Here is a 17,898-nt window from a genome sequence, read left to right as displayed (position 1 = left end):
AGAGACCTAAAAATGGCTGTCCACCAACGTTTACCATCCGACCTGACAGAACTGGAGAGGATCTTGAAGGAGGAATGGCAGAGGATCCCCAAATCCACGTGTGAAAAAACTTGTTGCATCTTTCCCAAAAAGACTCATGGGTGTATTAGATCAAAAGGGTGCTTCTGCTAAATACTGAGCAAAGGGTCTGAATACTTAGGACCATGTGATATTTCAGTTTTTCTTTTTTAATAAATTTGCAAAAATGTCAACAATTCTGTGTTTTTCTGTCAATATGGGGTGCTGTGTGTACATTAATGAGGAAAAAAATGAACTTAAATGATTTTAGCAAATGGCTGAAATATAACAAAGAGTAGAAAATTTAAGGGGGTCTGAATACTTTCCATCCCCACTGTATGCAAACTCTTTTGGCCATTGAAGTCAGTGAAGATCTGAGGTGAACACATATTCTGACTGCACTGCCATTACCTAACAAAGAATTGAGATGCCCTAGGCTGATCTCAAAATCTCAAGTAAATTCTTCCAGGCAGTAAGGTGGAAAAGTATTTGTTGCTTTTTAAAAGTCTTCATTCAGGCTGGTGCATATTTACTTGTTGAGATGCTCAATTTACTAAAGTTTTATTAATTATAGAGATTACGTAGCATGAATGTTTCACCAATAAACACAGAAAATACATCATTAGTTATTTGGGATGCATTAAAGGCTTTATTGAATAAGAAAAAAATAAGAAGTACAATTGCACTGGATTGTTTGTCTCAATAAAAGCGAAAAAAAAAGAAGTACAATTGCTTAAGAGCCCCACCACAAGCCAGCACCATCTTTCCTCAATGTGTTCTTTCAATATGGCTTTTCTTTTTTACTCAAAACTTTCTTCAATCTCCTCAACTGTTGAGTTTACAACTTTTCCATTCACCAATTCTTCCACAATCTTCTTCACCTTTCTGGTTTTGGTTGGGTCTGCAATGAAGATCATTTTATCACATTTATAAAGATTTTTAGGACCCTTGTTTTGTTTGCAACTGAAATCACACTAGGGGGCATATTTATAAAGCAATTAATTGCAGGTGAACCTTTCCAGGTGCATGTGTTTTAAACGACAGTGATTGATTCCCATGCAGTGAATATTTATACATAAGTTCCCAAGGCTACGTCTTTATGGATGGATACAGATGCAGAGCTTCCACCACCCAATAAGTGTTGTACCTCCCCTTGATTCATTGTAAGTCAACGAGGTGATAAAGCCTAAATATTGCATATAATACACGACTTGACAACTGCCAATGCGTCTAATGAGCCGTTTGGCTCAACATTGACAACATTGAACCTGGTGGTTGGGAGGGACTCTGAGCAGATATTAAGCATGCTTGTCAAGTGACCCTTTTAGAAGCTTGAGTAGACCTAGCCTAAAATGAATACTGCAGAGTAGTCACTATTTTCCAAAGTTATGCATTCAATTTTTAAAAGTATATAATTATTTGATCAGTGATAGTGCATGTACTGTATGTATGATCCCCCTGGGATGAGGCACTTGTATCTAGGGTTTATAATAGGCTGGTAATTTATTTCCCAGCCAGCAGCCAGTTCCTCCAAGATCATTCTACCAGTGCTGTCTGCTGAGACCTGTGATGTCCTAGACGACCAAATCATCAACCAATTCTGCCAATTGCGAAATCAGGCTTACAGCCTATGGAGTTGATTTACTAAGGCAAATAGGTTGCTCATTTTGCAGGGGAAGTTGCACATTGCAAGAGAATTTTCCCCAGAGCTTAGTGAATGTGGTAAAACTTCACTTTGCAAAAAAAAAATCGCCCAATCAAGTTAAAAAAATAAATGTAAAAACCTGCATTTTTGCTTGCACATGATGGAAGTTCTGGGGGGAAATTCCCTTTGCAAAATGGACATTCTATTTGCCTTCAATCAACCCCTATGTGTACCAGTACAGCCATTTATACTATTAGGTTACCTTTAACAGGCTCTACAAAGGAAGTTTGTGATGTTGTTGTGGATGATAAGTCAACAACTGAGCAGAAGCCTATTGAAGATGATTCTTTTTCAGATGATTTTATTGTGGATAATTCTATTGCAGATGAATTAACTGAGGTTGAAGATGCTGTCACTATTTCAGTCAGTTCGGTAAATGAGGATGAGCTCTGAGAAGAGAACTCACTGTGGAAAAAAAGGTTCATGTTCAGTGCACCAAAATACAGTAATTATTTTTCATAGGTCTAATAGGTTAGAAAATTAAGGTCACACCTGTTTCAAGCACATAGGTTTAATAAAGGCAAATAGACTGCGCAAACTATGCTGTTTTTTTTTATTTTCCTTGCACGTGATTGGGTATTTTTTGTACAGTGAAGCTTTACCTCATTTACTAAGCTCTGGAGCAACTGCACTTGCAGGGTTCACAGTCTATTTTCCTTTAGTAAATCAGCCCCATAATGTTGTATGTCTGCACGGCTCTGTCTGTAATATGATATTATATGGCATCACATTGTCATCAAAATCTAGTGATGTCAATATTAATCGAATATAGCAATTTACCTTTTAGGAGTTTCATAACTTTTCAGTGTCCCTTTGTAAATTTTTTAAGCTTAAATAAAAAAAAAACAAAAAAAGTTTTATTACTTGAACTCACTCTAGTTCTCCCTCCAGCAGGCGACGATACGTTTCAATCTCAAGTTCCAGTCTGCTTTTGATATCGAGCAGCTCTCTATACTCAAGGCCCTGGCGTTCTGTGTCTGATCTGATCTGGAAGAGCTGCTCTTCTGTTCCACTGATGACGGCCTGGAGCTGTTGGATCTGAGCACCATAGCGGCCATCTGTCTCAGCCAAGGTGTCTTCAAGGGACTTTTTCTGAAACGTATTTAAAAAATTATTTGTCACATTATCTTGCTTTCTATATTTAGCAAAAAAGATACTCAATTTATTGGCTTAACTGAAATCTGACCACGATGAGTGTGGTAGGGACCTTTGGCTCCATGCTTAGGTGCATGGACTGATTTAAAGGGGTCAATGTTGTCTACTATGAAGTACTATGGAGTATGTCAATGCTACACAAATAAGTAAAATAAATAGGGCTTAACAGGGTGCAACATTTAGAAGTTCTTTAACATGGTGGAAACACTATGGCGTTAATTTACTAAATCTGGTGCAAGTGCGCATAGAAACCAATTAGCTTCCAGGTTTTATTGTCAAAGCTTAAAGGAGTTGTAAAGGCAGAAGGTTTTTTTATCTTAATGCATTCTATGCATTAAGATAAAAAACCTTCTGTGTGTAGCAGTCCCCCCAGCACCCCCCCCAATTACCTACCTGAGCCCCTTCTCTCTCCAGCGATGTCCACGACACTCCTCCTGATTGGCTGAGAAGGAGCAGCAGTGTCATTGGCTCCTGCGGCTGTAAATCAAAGTCAGTCAGCCAATCAGGGGGGGGAGAGGGAGCAGGTTGAGGCTTTGTGTCTGAATGGATACACAGAGCTCTGACTCTGCTTGGGTGCCCCCTGTAGCAAGCTGCTGGTTGAGGGACACTCAAAGGAGGGAAGGACTAAGAGCAGCGAAGAGGGACCTGAGAAGAGGAGGATCCGGGCTGCTCTGTGCAAAACCAACTGCACAGAGGAGGTAAGTATAACGTGTTTGTTACTTTTTAAAAGAGAAGACGAGCCTTTACAATCACTTTAAAGGGGTTGTAAACCTTAAGGCTGGGTTCACACATGTGCGGTGCGAATTCCAGCTCCGTTTCCTCTGTGAAAAGAAAAAACAGCTGTTCAGCGGTTCCTCTCCGTTGTAGCTGCGGATCAGTGGGAAGGGAGAGGGGGGAGGTGTAGTGAGGAGAAGGAGAGAATTTGTGTTCAGAACGGAATGCATCTGCAAATCAGAGTCGTTCCCATAGAAGATAATAGGGGTTATTTACGAAAGGCAAATCCACTTTGCACTGCAAGTGCACTTGAAAGTAAAGTCGTTGTAGACCCAAGGGGGACATGCAAGGAAAATAAAAAACAGCATTTTAGCTTGCACATGATTGGATGATAAAATCAGCAGAGCTTCCACTCATTTCAGATCTACCCCTTGGATTTAGAGCGACTGCATTTCCAAGTGCACTTTCAAGTGCACTTGCAGTGCAAAGTGGATTTGCCTTTCCTAAATAACCCCCAATTTGCTTGTAATTTGCACCGCAATGCCCAGAAAATGCACACTTTTTTGGGCAATGCGCAGTGCGAATGCAACGCACATATGTGAACCAGATGCAATCAAATTAATGCATTTTAAAATGTCCTGCAAATTGGATGCGGTGTAAGCCGCATCTAATTCGCATAGGTGTGAACGGGACCTCAAGGTTTTTCACCTTAATGCATTGTATGCATTAAGGTGAAAAACCTCCTGTGATGCAGCACACCCTCCCTTTTAGTTACTTGAACTCGGTCTTTCCTGTGACGGGGACGAGCACACCAGCTCCAGCCAATGTCTCAGGTCCTGATTAGATAGATTGATTGCAGCGCAGCCATTGGTTCCCGCTGCTGTCAGTCAAATCCAGTGATGCAGGAGCAAGGGGGGCGGGGCCGAGTCCTGCTGTCTGTGACAATAGTTGCAGCAGCAGCAGGACACGGGAGAGCGCACCTATGAGTGCACCGAGGGAGAGCGGCTCTCCAACGGGGCACTCGAGAAGAGGAGGAGCAAGGAGCACCACTGAGGGACCCCAGAAGAGGAGGATCGGGGCCACCCTGTGAAAAACCAACTGCACAGAGGAGGTAAGTATGACATGTGTGTTTAAAAAAAAAAAAAGAACCTTTAGATATCCTTTAATTGAACACGTTGAAGTTAGAAGCTGATTGGCTACCATGCACAGCTGCACCAGATTTTGCACTCTCCAGGTTTACTAAATGAATCCCTGTGTGACCAATCGAGGCTCTTCCCTTTTTTCCACAAGAAAAGAAACCTTTCTCTACATATTTACAGGAACTTTACGCCAAACTAGCAGGGAAAAATTTAAAGCCCATTGGTATTAGAGATGATGGGTGGATCAACATATCTAGTCTTATGAGCTATGAGTGATACATTTAAATATACCCTGTATCTGATGGCAAAACATGTTGGGCGGGGCCTGACTGGTGACATAATCATGCCTGCCAAGTGGTTGCTGCGGCAGCATTCTTACTATGTGCTGCTTTTATCTAACTTTGTAAGTACCTGTCTCAAGTTTAATAAATGCTGGTCTAGCACTTTTACACTATGTGCGGCCTTTGTTCCTTTTTCCCCAGTGATGATGACGTCTGGCCTGGTGTGTTGATCCTTGGAGTCGCTGAGATTCAATAGTGGGCAGCCTGTTGTGGATCATTGCTGAGTGCCTGGATTTGCCTATTTACAACATGCTGTATTGATCTCTTTCATAAGGGATCAATCCAATGTTGTAAGAGGCTTTAAATTGTGGTGGAGGACACAAGGTGTTTCATCCTTTCCATTTCAAGAGTTATTCACTTTCTTGGTGAACTGTTGGGGTTTTCCATTTGGACATTTGGTATATGGACTCACTTTCAAAAACCGTTCGATATAAGATTTACTATTATCAGACTATTTGACACTTTGAGTACATTTTTTTTTATTCATTTGAGTTTTCATTTCATACCTTTGTTAAGTGCTATTTATTTGTGTTGATGTGCACCTATTATATATTTTTGTAATTATTTTTACATCTATGCCTGGCCTCATGCCAATCATAGACTGTGTTTCCCTCTTAGCTAACAGTTATTATTTCCTAAGTTCTAAGTTCTAACCTGCAACAAGGAGAGAGAAATGGAAATAGATTTTCAGTTCGACATTTCTATCAAATTATTTCTTGACTTACCATTGCCAGCAGAGACTGGAGCTCAACCTCCAAGTTTTGGAGGGAACGTCTGCTGTCAGAAACTTCAGTCTTGCTTGTCTCTACCTGTTCCACGTTGGCTGAAATTTCCTTTTTCAGTTCATTGCTCTAAAACAAGAAAATGTGTGTGTTGTTTTTTTTTATTTAATTTTTTTATGATATTCTGTTTTAATTATTCTAATTCATTTATATGTGAAGCCTAAAGCACTACATGGAGTAGATTGCAGAGAAAAAAATAATTTTACACTTATTCTACTGATCAGCTCCAAAGCACATTTTTAAGGAAAAAGCTCAGTTTATATTGGATAAGGATATCAACTAGTCAGGATGGTCTCACGATGACGGCACTTATCCATGTCTCTGGTCTTTGCATTTTGGGTTATTTACATTGTCACCTAAATAATACATTTTTTTGGCTTAGTAACTTAATTGCCAGGTATTTGGGCCAGGTAAAGTTGATGATAAGTGAACAAGTACATTTAGCAAAGATATTTTACTCAAATGTGGATGGATCTACCTGTGTATGGGTGCTTCAAAATGTGAAAAGTCTCCACCTTACCTTCTGTAGAAACAAAGCCTCGGCATCTCTACGGTTCTTAGCAGCCAGAGCTTCATAGCCACTTCTCATGTCATTCAGAATCTTAGTGAGATCTACTCCCGGAGCAGCATCCATCTCTACATTGACCCGGCCGGCAGCACTGTTTCTGGCAGCGTGTACCTCCTAGGCATTGATAGCAAAGACATTGTATATGAAAAGCTTACATCAGATCCATTCATGTACTTTGTTAATGAATGTAGAAATAAGACTGTTGTTTAGAAAGACTGAAACAAATAAAAGTGGAACTTTTGCTTGTGGCCTCCAATCAGATCTTACATATAATTTTGTATAGTAGAGTAGATACTTGAAATGTAGTACATTATTTAAGTGTAGAGGGTGTTTTTAAAGTGCACAAACTGTATACATAATAAACATATTAAGATTTTGGTTGGTCCATACAATTTTCTTGGTAGTCGCATGATATGAAGGACATTCCATTTAATATGACTAAATACATTGAAACTGGCCCATGTGTTACACAATTTTCACAAAAGGCTATCAAATTGATCTCTGGGTGTCTGTTCTTTATACCTGTCAGTAGAAGATAGTTTTCTTAAAGTGACAGTCTATTTTATGTTTGGTTTATTAATAATGTATGCATACCTCTACCCCAAAAGTTTCTTGGTGTCTTGCATATATTAGCTTTTCATCAAATATGATTCCAGCACACTGCTTACCTCCTCATGGTTCTTCTTCAGGTAGGCCAGCTCTTCATGCAAGCCGTCAATCTGAATTTCAAAGTCTCCTCTGGACAGTAAAAGCTCATCTAGGACTTTGCGGAGGCTACTGATATCAGAATCCACGCTCTGACGGAGAACCAGTTCATTATCATACCTTTGGAAAAATTCAAATAAAATACATGAAAAATAAAAAGTCAGATGCTGGGGTGTAGTTTGCATATTGTTTTATATAGGGATTTTGTTTCAGGAATTTGTTTTAAAACTTAGTTAATGTGGTAATTCAAGGAAAAAAAAGTGCACCAGGAACAAGGCACCTGACACACCCGAAAGCAGGATTTCTTAAAGTGTAAGTTTACCTTTACAGAAAAGGTAAGGTGAACTTCCACTGGACCCCCTCCCCATCCCCCCCCGGTCCCGCAAACCTGGAGTCTGGCGATCCCCCGCACTGACAGCTTGTATCGACGCTGTACCGGTCCAGGGATTTCAAATCCCCGCGACTTTCTCTACTCTTTGCCCACAGTGACAATTAGAATCTTCCTGACTAGGTAGGTTTTGGAGATTAAGCTGAGGGAATTTCTAAGCCCCTGACCGGTGAGGCGGCAACCCGGTGTGTCAGTGCGGGTGACCACCGCGCTCCAGGTCAATGGGACTGGGCTGGTGAGGAGGGGGTCCTGTGTAAGTTCACCTTACAGATTTTTCTGTAAAAGTGAAGTTACCTTTTAAGCAGGGTTCCATGGAACACTAGGGTTTCTCTAGAGGTTGCTAGAGGCTCCTTGAGCAATGAGCAATTTCTGCCTCTCAGATCAACTGACACCATTGATCTTTTTAGCTATCTTCCCAATGACAACAAGTGTAAAGAGCATTCTTCACACTGACCATCACACTAATGTATCATGAGTTGTAGGTATAGTAATTTTTAGTGGAGGTTTCTTGAGAATGGAAAATTATTTCAAGAGTTCCTCTGTTTTGAAAAGGTTCAGAAAGGTTACCAGGAAGTGTGCTGGACAGTGAAAATATTTCAGCAGCAAAATTAAGTTCAGCATTGGCAGCAAACCAAGTAAGTATAAAAGCTTATCCAAACCCCCCTCCTCCACCCCCCAAAAAATTTTATATAGTACACATTACTAGTCTTGTGGTGGCTGCTAGTGCACATTACCAGTCTTGTGGTGGCTTAGTTTCCTTTTTTCAGGCTAAGAACATTTTTGGCAGTACAAAAAATATTTTTTTTTGCCAGAAATGTAGTAACCTTTTGGCTTTCTGTGAGCTGAAATAAGCAAAAAACAATCTTATCTTTCTTTCGAAAACTAAAACTACTAATCCCATCAAATGAGCATGTCAAGCCTAGGTGACATCGTTCAAAAGAGGACATTGGTCTCTGAGTATGGAGAATTTGGTTGCCATTGACCATTTATTGGTATTAAAAATACATGAGGTCAGGTCAAATTTGAGGAAGATTGACATCAGAAAGGCAGCAGGACCAGACGGGGTGTCAGGCCATATACTGAGGGGATGTGCAGACCAGTTAGCAGGTGTTTTTACTGATATTTTAAATTTATCATTAAAGCAGGCTGCAGTACCTTCTTGTTTTAAATCTACTACTATTGTCCCAATACCTAAAAAATCAGCGGTATCATGCTTAAATGATTATCGCCCAGTTGCCCTAACTCCTATCATCATGAAATGTTTTGAGAGGCTCGTATTATCAAATCTTAAGGCAAGCATTCCTGTTATTCTGGATAAGTATCAGTTTGCCTATCGTGCAAATAGATGCACAGATGATGCAATTGCTATTGCATTGCATGCTGCCTTGACACATCTTGAGCACTCAAACACATATGTTAGGATGTTATTCATTGATTTTAGCTCTGCATTTAATACAGTAGTTCCTGAAAAATTAGTGGAAAAGTTAAAAGCTTTGGGCCTATGTCCATTGTTGCGCTCATGGATTATGGATTTTCTAACAAACAGGCCACAAATGGTGAGAATAGGAGATCAGATGTCTAACACTATTATTTTGAATACAGGGGTACCACAGGGATGTGTGTTAAGTCCGGCCTTGTTTACATTGTTCACGCACGACTGTACTCCCATACATGTGTCTAAGGCTCGATTCACACAGGGGCAACACGACTTCAACGCGACTTTGCAACACGACTTCAACCCGACTTCAACGCGACTTATGGATCCGACTTTGCCCTGCGACATGTGTCCGACTTTCAATGAACGGGGATCCGACTTGGATCCCCGCCACTGTGTTTGGTATGAATCTTTAGGGGGAACTCTGCGCCAAATTTTAAATAAAAAACCGGCATGGGTTCCCCCTCCAGGAGCATACCAGGCCCTTGGGTCTGGTATGGACCTTGAGGGGAACCCCCTACGCCGAAAAAACGGCGTGGGGGGGGTCACCCCCCAATCCATACCAGACCCTTATCCGAGCACGCAGCCCGGCCGGACAGGGATGGGAGTGGGGACGAGCGAGCGCCCCCCCCCCCCTGAACCGTACCAGGCCGCATGCCCTCAACATGGGGGGTTGGTGCCTTGGGGGAGGGGGCGCGTTGCGGGCCCCCCCCCAAAGCACCTTGTCCCCATGTTGATGAGGACAAGGGCCTCTTCCCGACAACCCTGGCCGTTGGTTGTCGGGGTCTGCGGGCGGAGGGCTTATCAGAATCCGGGAGCCCCCTTTAATAAGGGGGCCCCCAGATCCCGGCCCCCCACCCTATGTGAATGAGTATGGGGTACATAGTACCACTACCAATTCACCTAGGGAAAAAGTGTCAATTTAAAAAAAAACACTACATAGATTTTTAAAGTATTTTATTAGACAGCTCCGGGGGTCTTCTTCCGACTTCGGGGGTCTCTCCGGTTCTTCTCCACGCTCTCCGGATCTTCCTCCGGGCTCCTCCGCTCTCTTCTGCCGCTCTTTTGCTAAAGCGGAGGAGCCCGGTCTTCCGTCTTCTGCCCTCTCCTCTTCTTCTGATGTTGACACGACGCTCTCTCCGGCTAGAATGCTCTCTGTGCGCTCTGCTCTGACTTATATAGGCGGTGACCCCGCCCCCTTATGCCGTCACAGTCCCTGGGCATGCTGGGACTATGACTGCATAAGGGGGCGTGGTCATTGGGTGATGACCACGCCCCCTAAAACGTCACAGTCCCAGCATGCCCAGGAACTGTGACGGCATAAGGGGGCGTGGTCACCACCTATATAAGTCAGAGCGGAGCGCTCAGAGTGCATTCCAGCCCCAGAGAGCGTCGTGTCAACATCAGGAGAAGAGGGCAGAAGGCAGAAGATTGAAGACCGGGCTCCTCCGCTATAGCAAAAGAGCGGCAAAAGAGCAGAAAATAGCGGAGGAGCCCGGCAGAAGACCCGGAGAGCGCGGAGAAGAACCGGAGAGACCCCGAAGTCGGAAGAAGACCCCCGGAGCTGTCTAATAAATTACTTTAAAAATCTGTGTAGTGTTTTTTTTTAAATTGACACTTTCCCTAGGTGAATGGGTAGGGGTTCGATGTACCCCATACTCATTCACATAGGGTGGGGGGCCGGGATCTGGGGGCCCTCTTATTAAAGGGGGCTCCCGGATTCCGATAAGCCCACAGACCCCGACAACCAATGGCCAGGGTTGTCGGGAAGAGGCCCTTGTCCTCATCAACATGGGGACAAGGTGCTTTGGGGTGGGGGGGCCGCAGCGCGCCCCCCTTCCCCAAGGCACCAACCCCCCCATGTTGAGGGCATGCGGCCTGGTACGGTTCAGGATGGGGGGGGCGCTGGCTCGTCCCCCACCCCCATTCCTGTCCGGCCGGGCTGCGTGCTCGGATAAGGGTCTGGTATGGATTGGGGGACCCCCCATGCCGCTTTTTCGGCGTAGGGGGTTCCCCTCAAGGTCCATACCAGACCCAAGGGCCTGGTATGCTCTTGGAGGGGGAACCCATGCCGGATTTTTATTTAAAATTTGGCGCGGAGTTCCCCCTCAAGATCATCTGAGCACAAGTCGCATGCCGAAGTCGGATCATGCGAGACGGCGATCCGACTTCAATGATAGTCAATAGGCTGAAGTCGGATCAAAGTCGGATCAAAGTAGTACAGGGAGTACGCTCTGAAGTCGGAGCGACTTCAGTAGTGTCTATTAAGACGCTCCCATTCACTTAAATGTGAATCTCTTTCTGGGGCGACTTGAGGGCGTACAAGTCGGATCCCAAGTCGTCCCAGTGTGAACCGACCCTAACACTATAGTGAAGTTTGCTGATGACACCACTTTAGTGGGACTCATACAAGATAATGATGAGACAGCTTATAGGCAGGAAATTCAACATTTGGTTGAGTGGTGTAGAGAAAATGATTTAATACTCAATACGGCAAAAACTAAAGAAATAATAGTGGATTATAGGAGATCAAGAAAGATCAATCATTGCCCGGTTCATATAGGTGGTGAGGAGGTGGAAAGGGTGGACACTATTAAATTTTTGGGAGTACATATTACAAGGGAGTTGTCATGGTCTCAAAATACTTTTTTTCTAGTGAAAAAAGCACAGTAGAGACTGTTTTTCCTTAGGAGATTGAAGCAGGCTGGATTGCCCTTAAGGCTTCTGGTCAATTTCTATCATTGTACCATTGAGAGTATTCTTCTCCACTGCGCTGTAGTGTGGTATGCCAGCTGCAGGGCGGAGGATAAAAAGTGCCTGTCTCGTGTGGTGAAAACAGCACAGCGGATCATAGGAACAGATCTACCAAATTTGGACACAGCATATGCCAGCCGATTAAAAAAGCGGGCAAAAGCTATTAGTATTGATCCAACCCACCCAGGTTACAGTGTGTTTGTCCCATTGCCATCAGGGAAAAGATATAGAACACTTAAAACGCACACTGATCGCTTAAAGCATAGTTTTTTCCCTAGGGCCGTATTGTCCATAATCCCACCAGGTACAGTGTTTTAGGAATTTTATGTAGAATTTTAACATTCTTTTATTTATTTATTTTTAAATAACATTTTATATCTTGATATATTTAAATAGATATGTGGGCATGTGCTAGGAGTATGTATGTGTGGTTTTCTTGAGAAATGTTTTATTGCTGCAGTAAAGAGTATCCGAAAAAAAATTTGTTGTATGTATACAATGACAATAAAGTATATCTATCTATCTTATAGGAGAGAATTTAAATGACTAACTTTCACCTAAGGTGCTACTATGTAATGCATGTCTTTCTGTGACTTGCCATTGATTGCCTTTTTCTAAGTTGTGCATTTTTATATATATCAACTAGGGGTGAGCTTCGAGTTCGAGTCAAACTCATGTTTGACTCGAACATCGACTGTTTGCCAATTCGCCGAACAGCGAACAATTTGGGGTGTTCGCGGCAAATTCGAAAGCCGCAGAACACCCTTTAAAAGTTTATGGGAGAAATCAAAAGTGCTAATTTTAAAGGCTTATATGCATGGTATTGTCATAAAAAGTGTTTGGGGACCTGGGTCCTGTCCAGGATCAATGCAAAAAAAGTTTTAAAAACGGCCGTTTTTTCGGGAGCAGTGATTTTAATAATGCTTAAAGTGAAACAATAAAAGTGTAATATTCCTTTAAATTTCGTACCTGGGGGGTGTCTATAGTATGCCTGTAAAGGGGCGCATGTTTCCCGTGTTTAGAACAGTCTGACAGCAAAATGACATTTCAAAGGAAAAAAATCATTTAAAACTACTCGCGGCTATTAATGAATTGCCGGTCCGACAATACACATAAAAGTTCATTGATAAAAACGGCATGGGAATTCTCCACAGGGGAACCCCGAACCAAAATTTTAAAATAAAATTACGTGGGGGGTCCCCCTAAATTCCATACCAGGCCCTTCAGGTCTGGTATGGATATTAAGGGGAACCCTGGCCAAATTTTTTTTTAAAAATGGAGTGGGGTCCCCCTCAAAATCTATACCAGACCCTTCAGGTCTGGTATGGCTTTTAAGGGGAACCCCTCTCCAAAATTTAAAAAAAAATTGGCGTGGGGTCCCCCCAAAAATCCATACCAGACCCTTATCCGAGCATGCAACCTGGCAGGCCGCAGGAAAAGAGGGGAGATGAAAAAGCGCCCCCACCTCCTGAACCGTACCAGGCCACATGCCCTCAACATTGGGAGGGTGCTTTGGGGTAGCCCCCCAAAACACCTTGTCCCTATGTTGATGGGGACAAGGGCCTCATCCCCACAACCCTTGCCCAGTGGTTGTGGGGGTCTGCGGGCGGGGGGCTTATCCGAATCTGGAAGCCCCCTTTAACAAGGGGACCCCCAGATCCCGGCACTCCCCCTGTGTGAAATGGTAAGGGCCTACCATTTCACAAAAAAACTGTCAAAAATGTTAAAAATGACAAGAGACAGTTCTTGACAATTCCTTTATTTAAATGCTTCTTCTTTCTTCTATCTGCTTTCTTCTATCTTCTATCTTCCTTCAGTTTCTTCCTCCATCTTCTTCTTCTTCTTCTGGTTCTTCTGGTTCTTCCTCCGGTGTTCTCGTCCAGCATCTCCTCCGCGGTGTCTTCTTCTCTTCATCTTCTTCTCCGGGCCGCTCCGCATCCATGATGGCATGGTGGGAGGCTCCCACTGTGTAACGCTTCTCCTCTTCTTAAATAACGGAGGGCGGGGCCACCTGGTGACCCCACCCCCCTCTGACGTCACGGGGAATGCCACAGGGAAGTCCCCGTCAAGTCCCCGAGGAGAAACGTCACACAGCGGGAGCCTCCCTCAATGCCATCATGGATGCGGAGCGGAGAAGAAGATGCCGCGGAGGAGATGCCGGACAAGAACACCGGAGGAAGAACCAGAAGAACCAGAAGAACCAGAAGAAGAAGAAGATGGAGGAAGAAACCGAAGGAAGATAGAAGATAGAACAAAGAAGATAGAAGAAGCATTTAAATAAAGGAATTGTCAAAAACTGTCTCTTGTCATTTTTAACATTTTTGACACTTTTTTTGTGAAATGGTAGGGGTACTTTTGTACCCCCTTACCATTTCACACAGGGGGGGGCCTGGGATCTGGGGGTCCCCTTGTTAAAGGGGGCTTCCAGATTCCGATAAGCCCCCCGCCCGCTGACCCCCACAACCACAGGGCAAGGGTTGTGGGGATGAGGCCCTTGTCCCCATCAACATGGGGACAAGGTGTTTTGGGGGGCTACCCCAAAGCACCCTCCCAATGTTGAGGGCATGTGGCCTGGTACGGTTCAGGAGGGGGGGCGCTCTCTTGTCCCCCCCTCTTTTCCTGCGGCCTGCCAGGTTGCATGCTCGGATAAGGGTCTGGTATGGATTTTTGGGGGGGACCCCACGCCAATTTTTTAAAAAATTTTGGTCGGGGTTCCCCTTAAAATCAATACCAGACCTGAAGGGTCTGGTATAGATTTTGAGGGGGACCCCACGCCATTTTGTAAAAAAATTTTGGTCGGGGTTCCCCTTAATATCCATACCAGACTTGAAGGGCCTGGTATGGAATTTAGGGGGACCCCCACGTCATTTTTTTTTAAAGGGTTCCCCTGTGGGGAATTCCCATGCCGTTTTTATCAATTAAATTTTATATGTATTGTCGGACCGGCAATTCATTAATAACCGCAAGTAATTTTAAATGAGTTTTTTTCCTTTGAAATGTCATTTTGCTGTTAGACTGTTCTAAACATGGGAAACATGCGCCACTTTACAGGCATACTATAGACACCCCCCCAGGTACGAAATTTAAAGGAATATTACACTTTTATTGTTTCACTTTAAGCATTATTAAAATCACTGCTCCCAAAAAAAGTCCGTCTTTAAAACTTTTTTTTGCATTGATCCATGTCCCCTGGGGCAGGACCCAGGTCCCCAAACACTTTTTATGACAATAACTTGCATATAAGCCTTTAAAATTAGCACTTTTTATTATTCATGTTTGTGTCCCATAGACTTTAACGTTGTTTGGATATTCAAGCAAATTTTTTGCCTGTTCGCAAGTTCTGGTGCGAACCGAACAGGGGGGTGTTCAGCTCATCCCTAATATCAACTCATGAAAGCCATCACATGTTGACATGCTACTCATAATTATAATGAACAATGGACTTACTTTAGTCTGAAGTCATCAGCTGCCAACCTGGCATTGTCAATTTCAAGAACAATTCGAGAGTTCTCAATGGTGGCAGCCAGGATCTAATTAAAAAAAATTGTTTTTATAGTTTATATACTATGATACCAGTTTTACTTTGTATTGCACACACATCTATTATTAAAACCCTGAAGAATGAATGTGAATGTAATGGTTGGATTGAATACAAACTCAATCTTTCTAAAACTGAGCTTTTAATATTTCCTCCTTCCCAGCCCCCCCCCCCATGACTTTACCATTAAGATCAACAGCACAATCATTGGTCCCTTTACACATGCCAGGGTGCTCCTTCAGCCCCCACATCCAATCACTGGCTAAATCTTGCCGCCTTAACCTCTGCAACATCTTCAGAATTCGACCCTTCCTGACTAACGACACCACAAAGCAACTTATTCACTCCTTGATTATTTCCCGCCTTGACTACTGCAACTCTCTCCTTAATGGCCTCTCTTCGCAGGCTATCCCCCCTTCAGTCTATTATGAATTCTGCTGCTAGACTAATACACCTCACTAATCGACCTGTGACTGCTGCCCCTCTCTGCGAATCCCTTCACTGGCTTCCTCTAACCCACCGTATAAAATTCAAAATGCTAACCACAACATACAAGGCCATCCACAACTTCGCCCCCAGCTACATCACCAACCTCATCTGCAGATATCACCCAAACCGTCCCCTCCGCTCCTCCCAGGACCTCCTGCTCTCTAGCTCCCTTGTTACCTCCTCTCATGCTCACCTTCAGGACATTCTCCAGAGCCTCTCCCATCCTCTGGAATTCCCTGCCCCGGTATATCCGATCAGCCTCTAACCTGTCCACCTTTAGGAGATCCCTGAAAAATCACTTATTCAGGGAAGCCTATCCCACACCCACCTAACAACTGTCCCCGAGCCACCCCCCATCAAATCAGTCCCTGCATCTATTACCCTTTGTACTACCACCAACCCCCCTCCCTTTAGAATGTAAGGTCTATGAGCAGGGAACTCCTGTTCCTTCTGTTTTGAACTGTACTGTAATTGTGCTGCCCCCCCTCTACATTGTAAAGCGCTGCGTAAACTGTTGGCGCTATATAAATCGTGAATAATAATAATAATACATACATATAGTTTAGCTCATATTATTTTACCCATGAGTGTAAAAATAAAAAAAGATAATATTAATAATAAATTAAATAATATAGTCTTCACTCTTGATGGCTAAAAAAAAGATGGCTAAAAAAATGATGCAAGCAAAAATGTACCTTTATGTCAAATCTAATTCTGTCAGACCTTTGTGTAATGTAGTTTTTTTTAATAGCAATTGTAGTCTAATTTGTTCTGATACTCTATAAAAGTCTTTTAACCACTGAAAAAAAATAAGTATTTAAAATATATGAAAAATCAAACCTTTTTGTTTTAGATAGCGAATAAAACCTCAGTCAAGTTTTTTTCCTCTTTCTGTCCTGAGAGGCATAGGAAATGAGAGGAAATCGTTTCATGGTGAACATAATTCCAACCTTAGAGAGTTACCATAGGACCATATGTTGTCCCAATTAGTGAAATTTCTCTCACAATTTACTCTGGTGACAATTCACATTTTTTTGGATTTCTCTTGACTTTCTAGAGGGTTGAATATACCCAGTAATAAAAATCTTTTACCTCAGAGGCTTTTAAACACAGCTGCCTACAATTATCCATAGCGTACCTTGCTCCTCAAGCCATTGATGATGTCATAGTATTTGCTGTAATCTTTGGCTGCAGCACCAACTCCAGCGCCAGCTTGCTTGTCATACCAACCACGGATCTTGATCTCCAGCTCGGTGTTGACTGCTTCCAGGGCCCTGACTTTTTCTAGGTAGGCACCCAGGCGATCATTTAGATTTTGCATGTTCGCCTTCTCACTTCCTCCAAAAACACCTGAGCTGCTGGATTCTGCCCCTCCAAAACCACCAGAAGAGCGGACGGCATTGCTGGATCCACCTCCAAAGCCTCCCCCAAGGTCTCCACTACCAAGATTTGAAGCAAAGCCAGCACCACCACCAAAACCAAACCCGACACCACTTCTAAAACTTGCAGCCTGAGGAGGTTCAAAACTATAGCCAAAGGAGGCCATGACTGATGTATTGGTGGGCTTTTTGTTCTGTCTAGAATGGGTAGAAGCAGAAAAGTACAGATCTATGGTCTTCAGGGTCTTTATTTATATATGTATATAGGGTGCAGGGGGTGTTTCATTTTCTAAATGTAATTCCTCCCAGAGTTTTGTTCTCAGCCTAGTCAACACCTGTTTGTCACCTACTCTGATAGAGTCAGGTAAAACTTACAGACATGATGCAGCCCTTGGGCTGTTTGTTGCATTTAAACTGTGCTAGGCAAATTCCTCTTTCCTTCAGAAGCTTGTACTACAGTCCCGCTATCTCATTTGCCATCGGCATCATGGTATGAAGCAGTGGATCCCATTCAGGCCTAATATGCTAAGTCATGATTATTTTAGAGCCTAATCACCTGTCATCCCAACAGTAAATGTGCTTGTCAATTGAACTTCTATACATGTTATATTAATTTAATTGCAAATAATTTAGAAAAATATCTAAATTTCGATTTTTTTCTACCTTGGCCAAACAACCTCCTGTCCATTCTTTATTTTTAGCTTATATTCTAACCCCCATATAGAATAAAATAATAACAAAAAAATAAC

General features: G+C 43.0%; 1 protein-coding gene across 1 annotated transcript; it reads right to left on the bottom strand.

Moving 5' to 3' along the window:
• Positions 1–683: 683 nt before the first annotated feature.
• Positions 684–17,342, bottom strand: LOC141114332 (keratin, type I cytoskeletal 47 kDa-like). Its single transcript, XM_073607947.1, has 8 exons — positions 16,909–17,342; positions 15,191–15,273; positions 7,130–7,286; positions 6,414–6,575; positions 5,837–5,962; positions 2,637–2,854; positions 1,965–2,167; positions 684–958 (listed from the first exon to the last, which is right to left on the bottom strand). The coding sequence occupies exons 1-8, from the start codon at positions 17,314–17,316 to the stop codon at positions 858–860; spliced, it is 1,458 nt and encodes a 485-aa protein (XP_073464048.1). The 5' UTR covers positions 17,317–17,342; the 3' UTR covers positions 684–857.
• Positions 17,343–17,898: the final 556 nt, after the last annotated feature.

Source organism: Aquarana catesbeiana, linkage group LG12 (assembly GCF_042186555.1).
Source record: "Aquarana catesbeiana isolate 2022-GZ linkage group LG12, ASM4218655v1, whole genome shotgun sequence".
In the NCBI taxonomy this organism is placed as follows: Eukaryota; Metazoa; Chordata; class Amphibia; order Anura; family Ranidae; genus Aquarana; species Aquarana catesbeiana.
The sequence above is the reverse complement of the archived record's forward strand: the minus strand, read 5'-3'. Positions and strand labels throughout refer to the sequence as shown.

Bases quoted from the DNA above. Each gene is read 5' to 3' on its own strand.
- LOC141114332 (XM_073607947.1), bottom strand. From the start codon at position 17,316: ATGGCCTCCTTTGGCTATAGTTTTGAACCTCCTCAGGCTGCAAGTTTT. The intron at 2,168-2,636 runs GTGAGTTCAAGT...TTTTTTCCACAG, and splicing joins CTGCTGGAGGGAGAACTAGA to TGAGTTCTCTTCTCAGAGCT. The intron at 959-1,964 runs GTAACCTAATAG...TCTTCATTGCAG, and splicing joins CTTTGTAGAGCCTGTTAAAG to ACCCAACCAAAACCAGAAAG.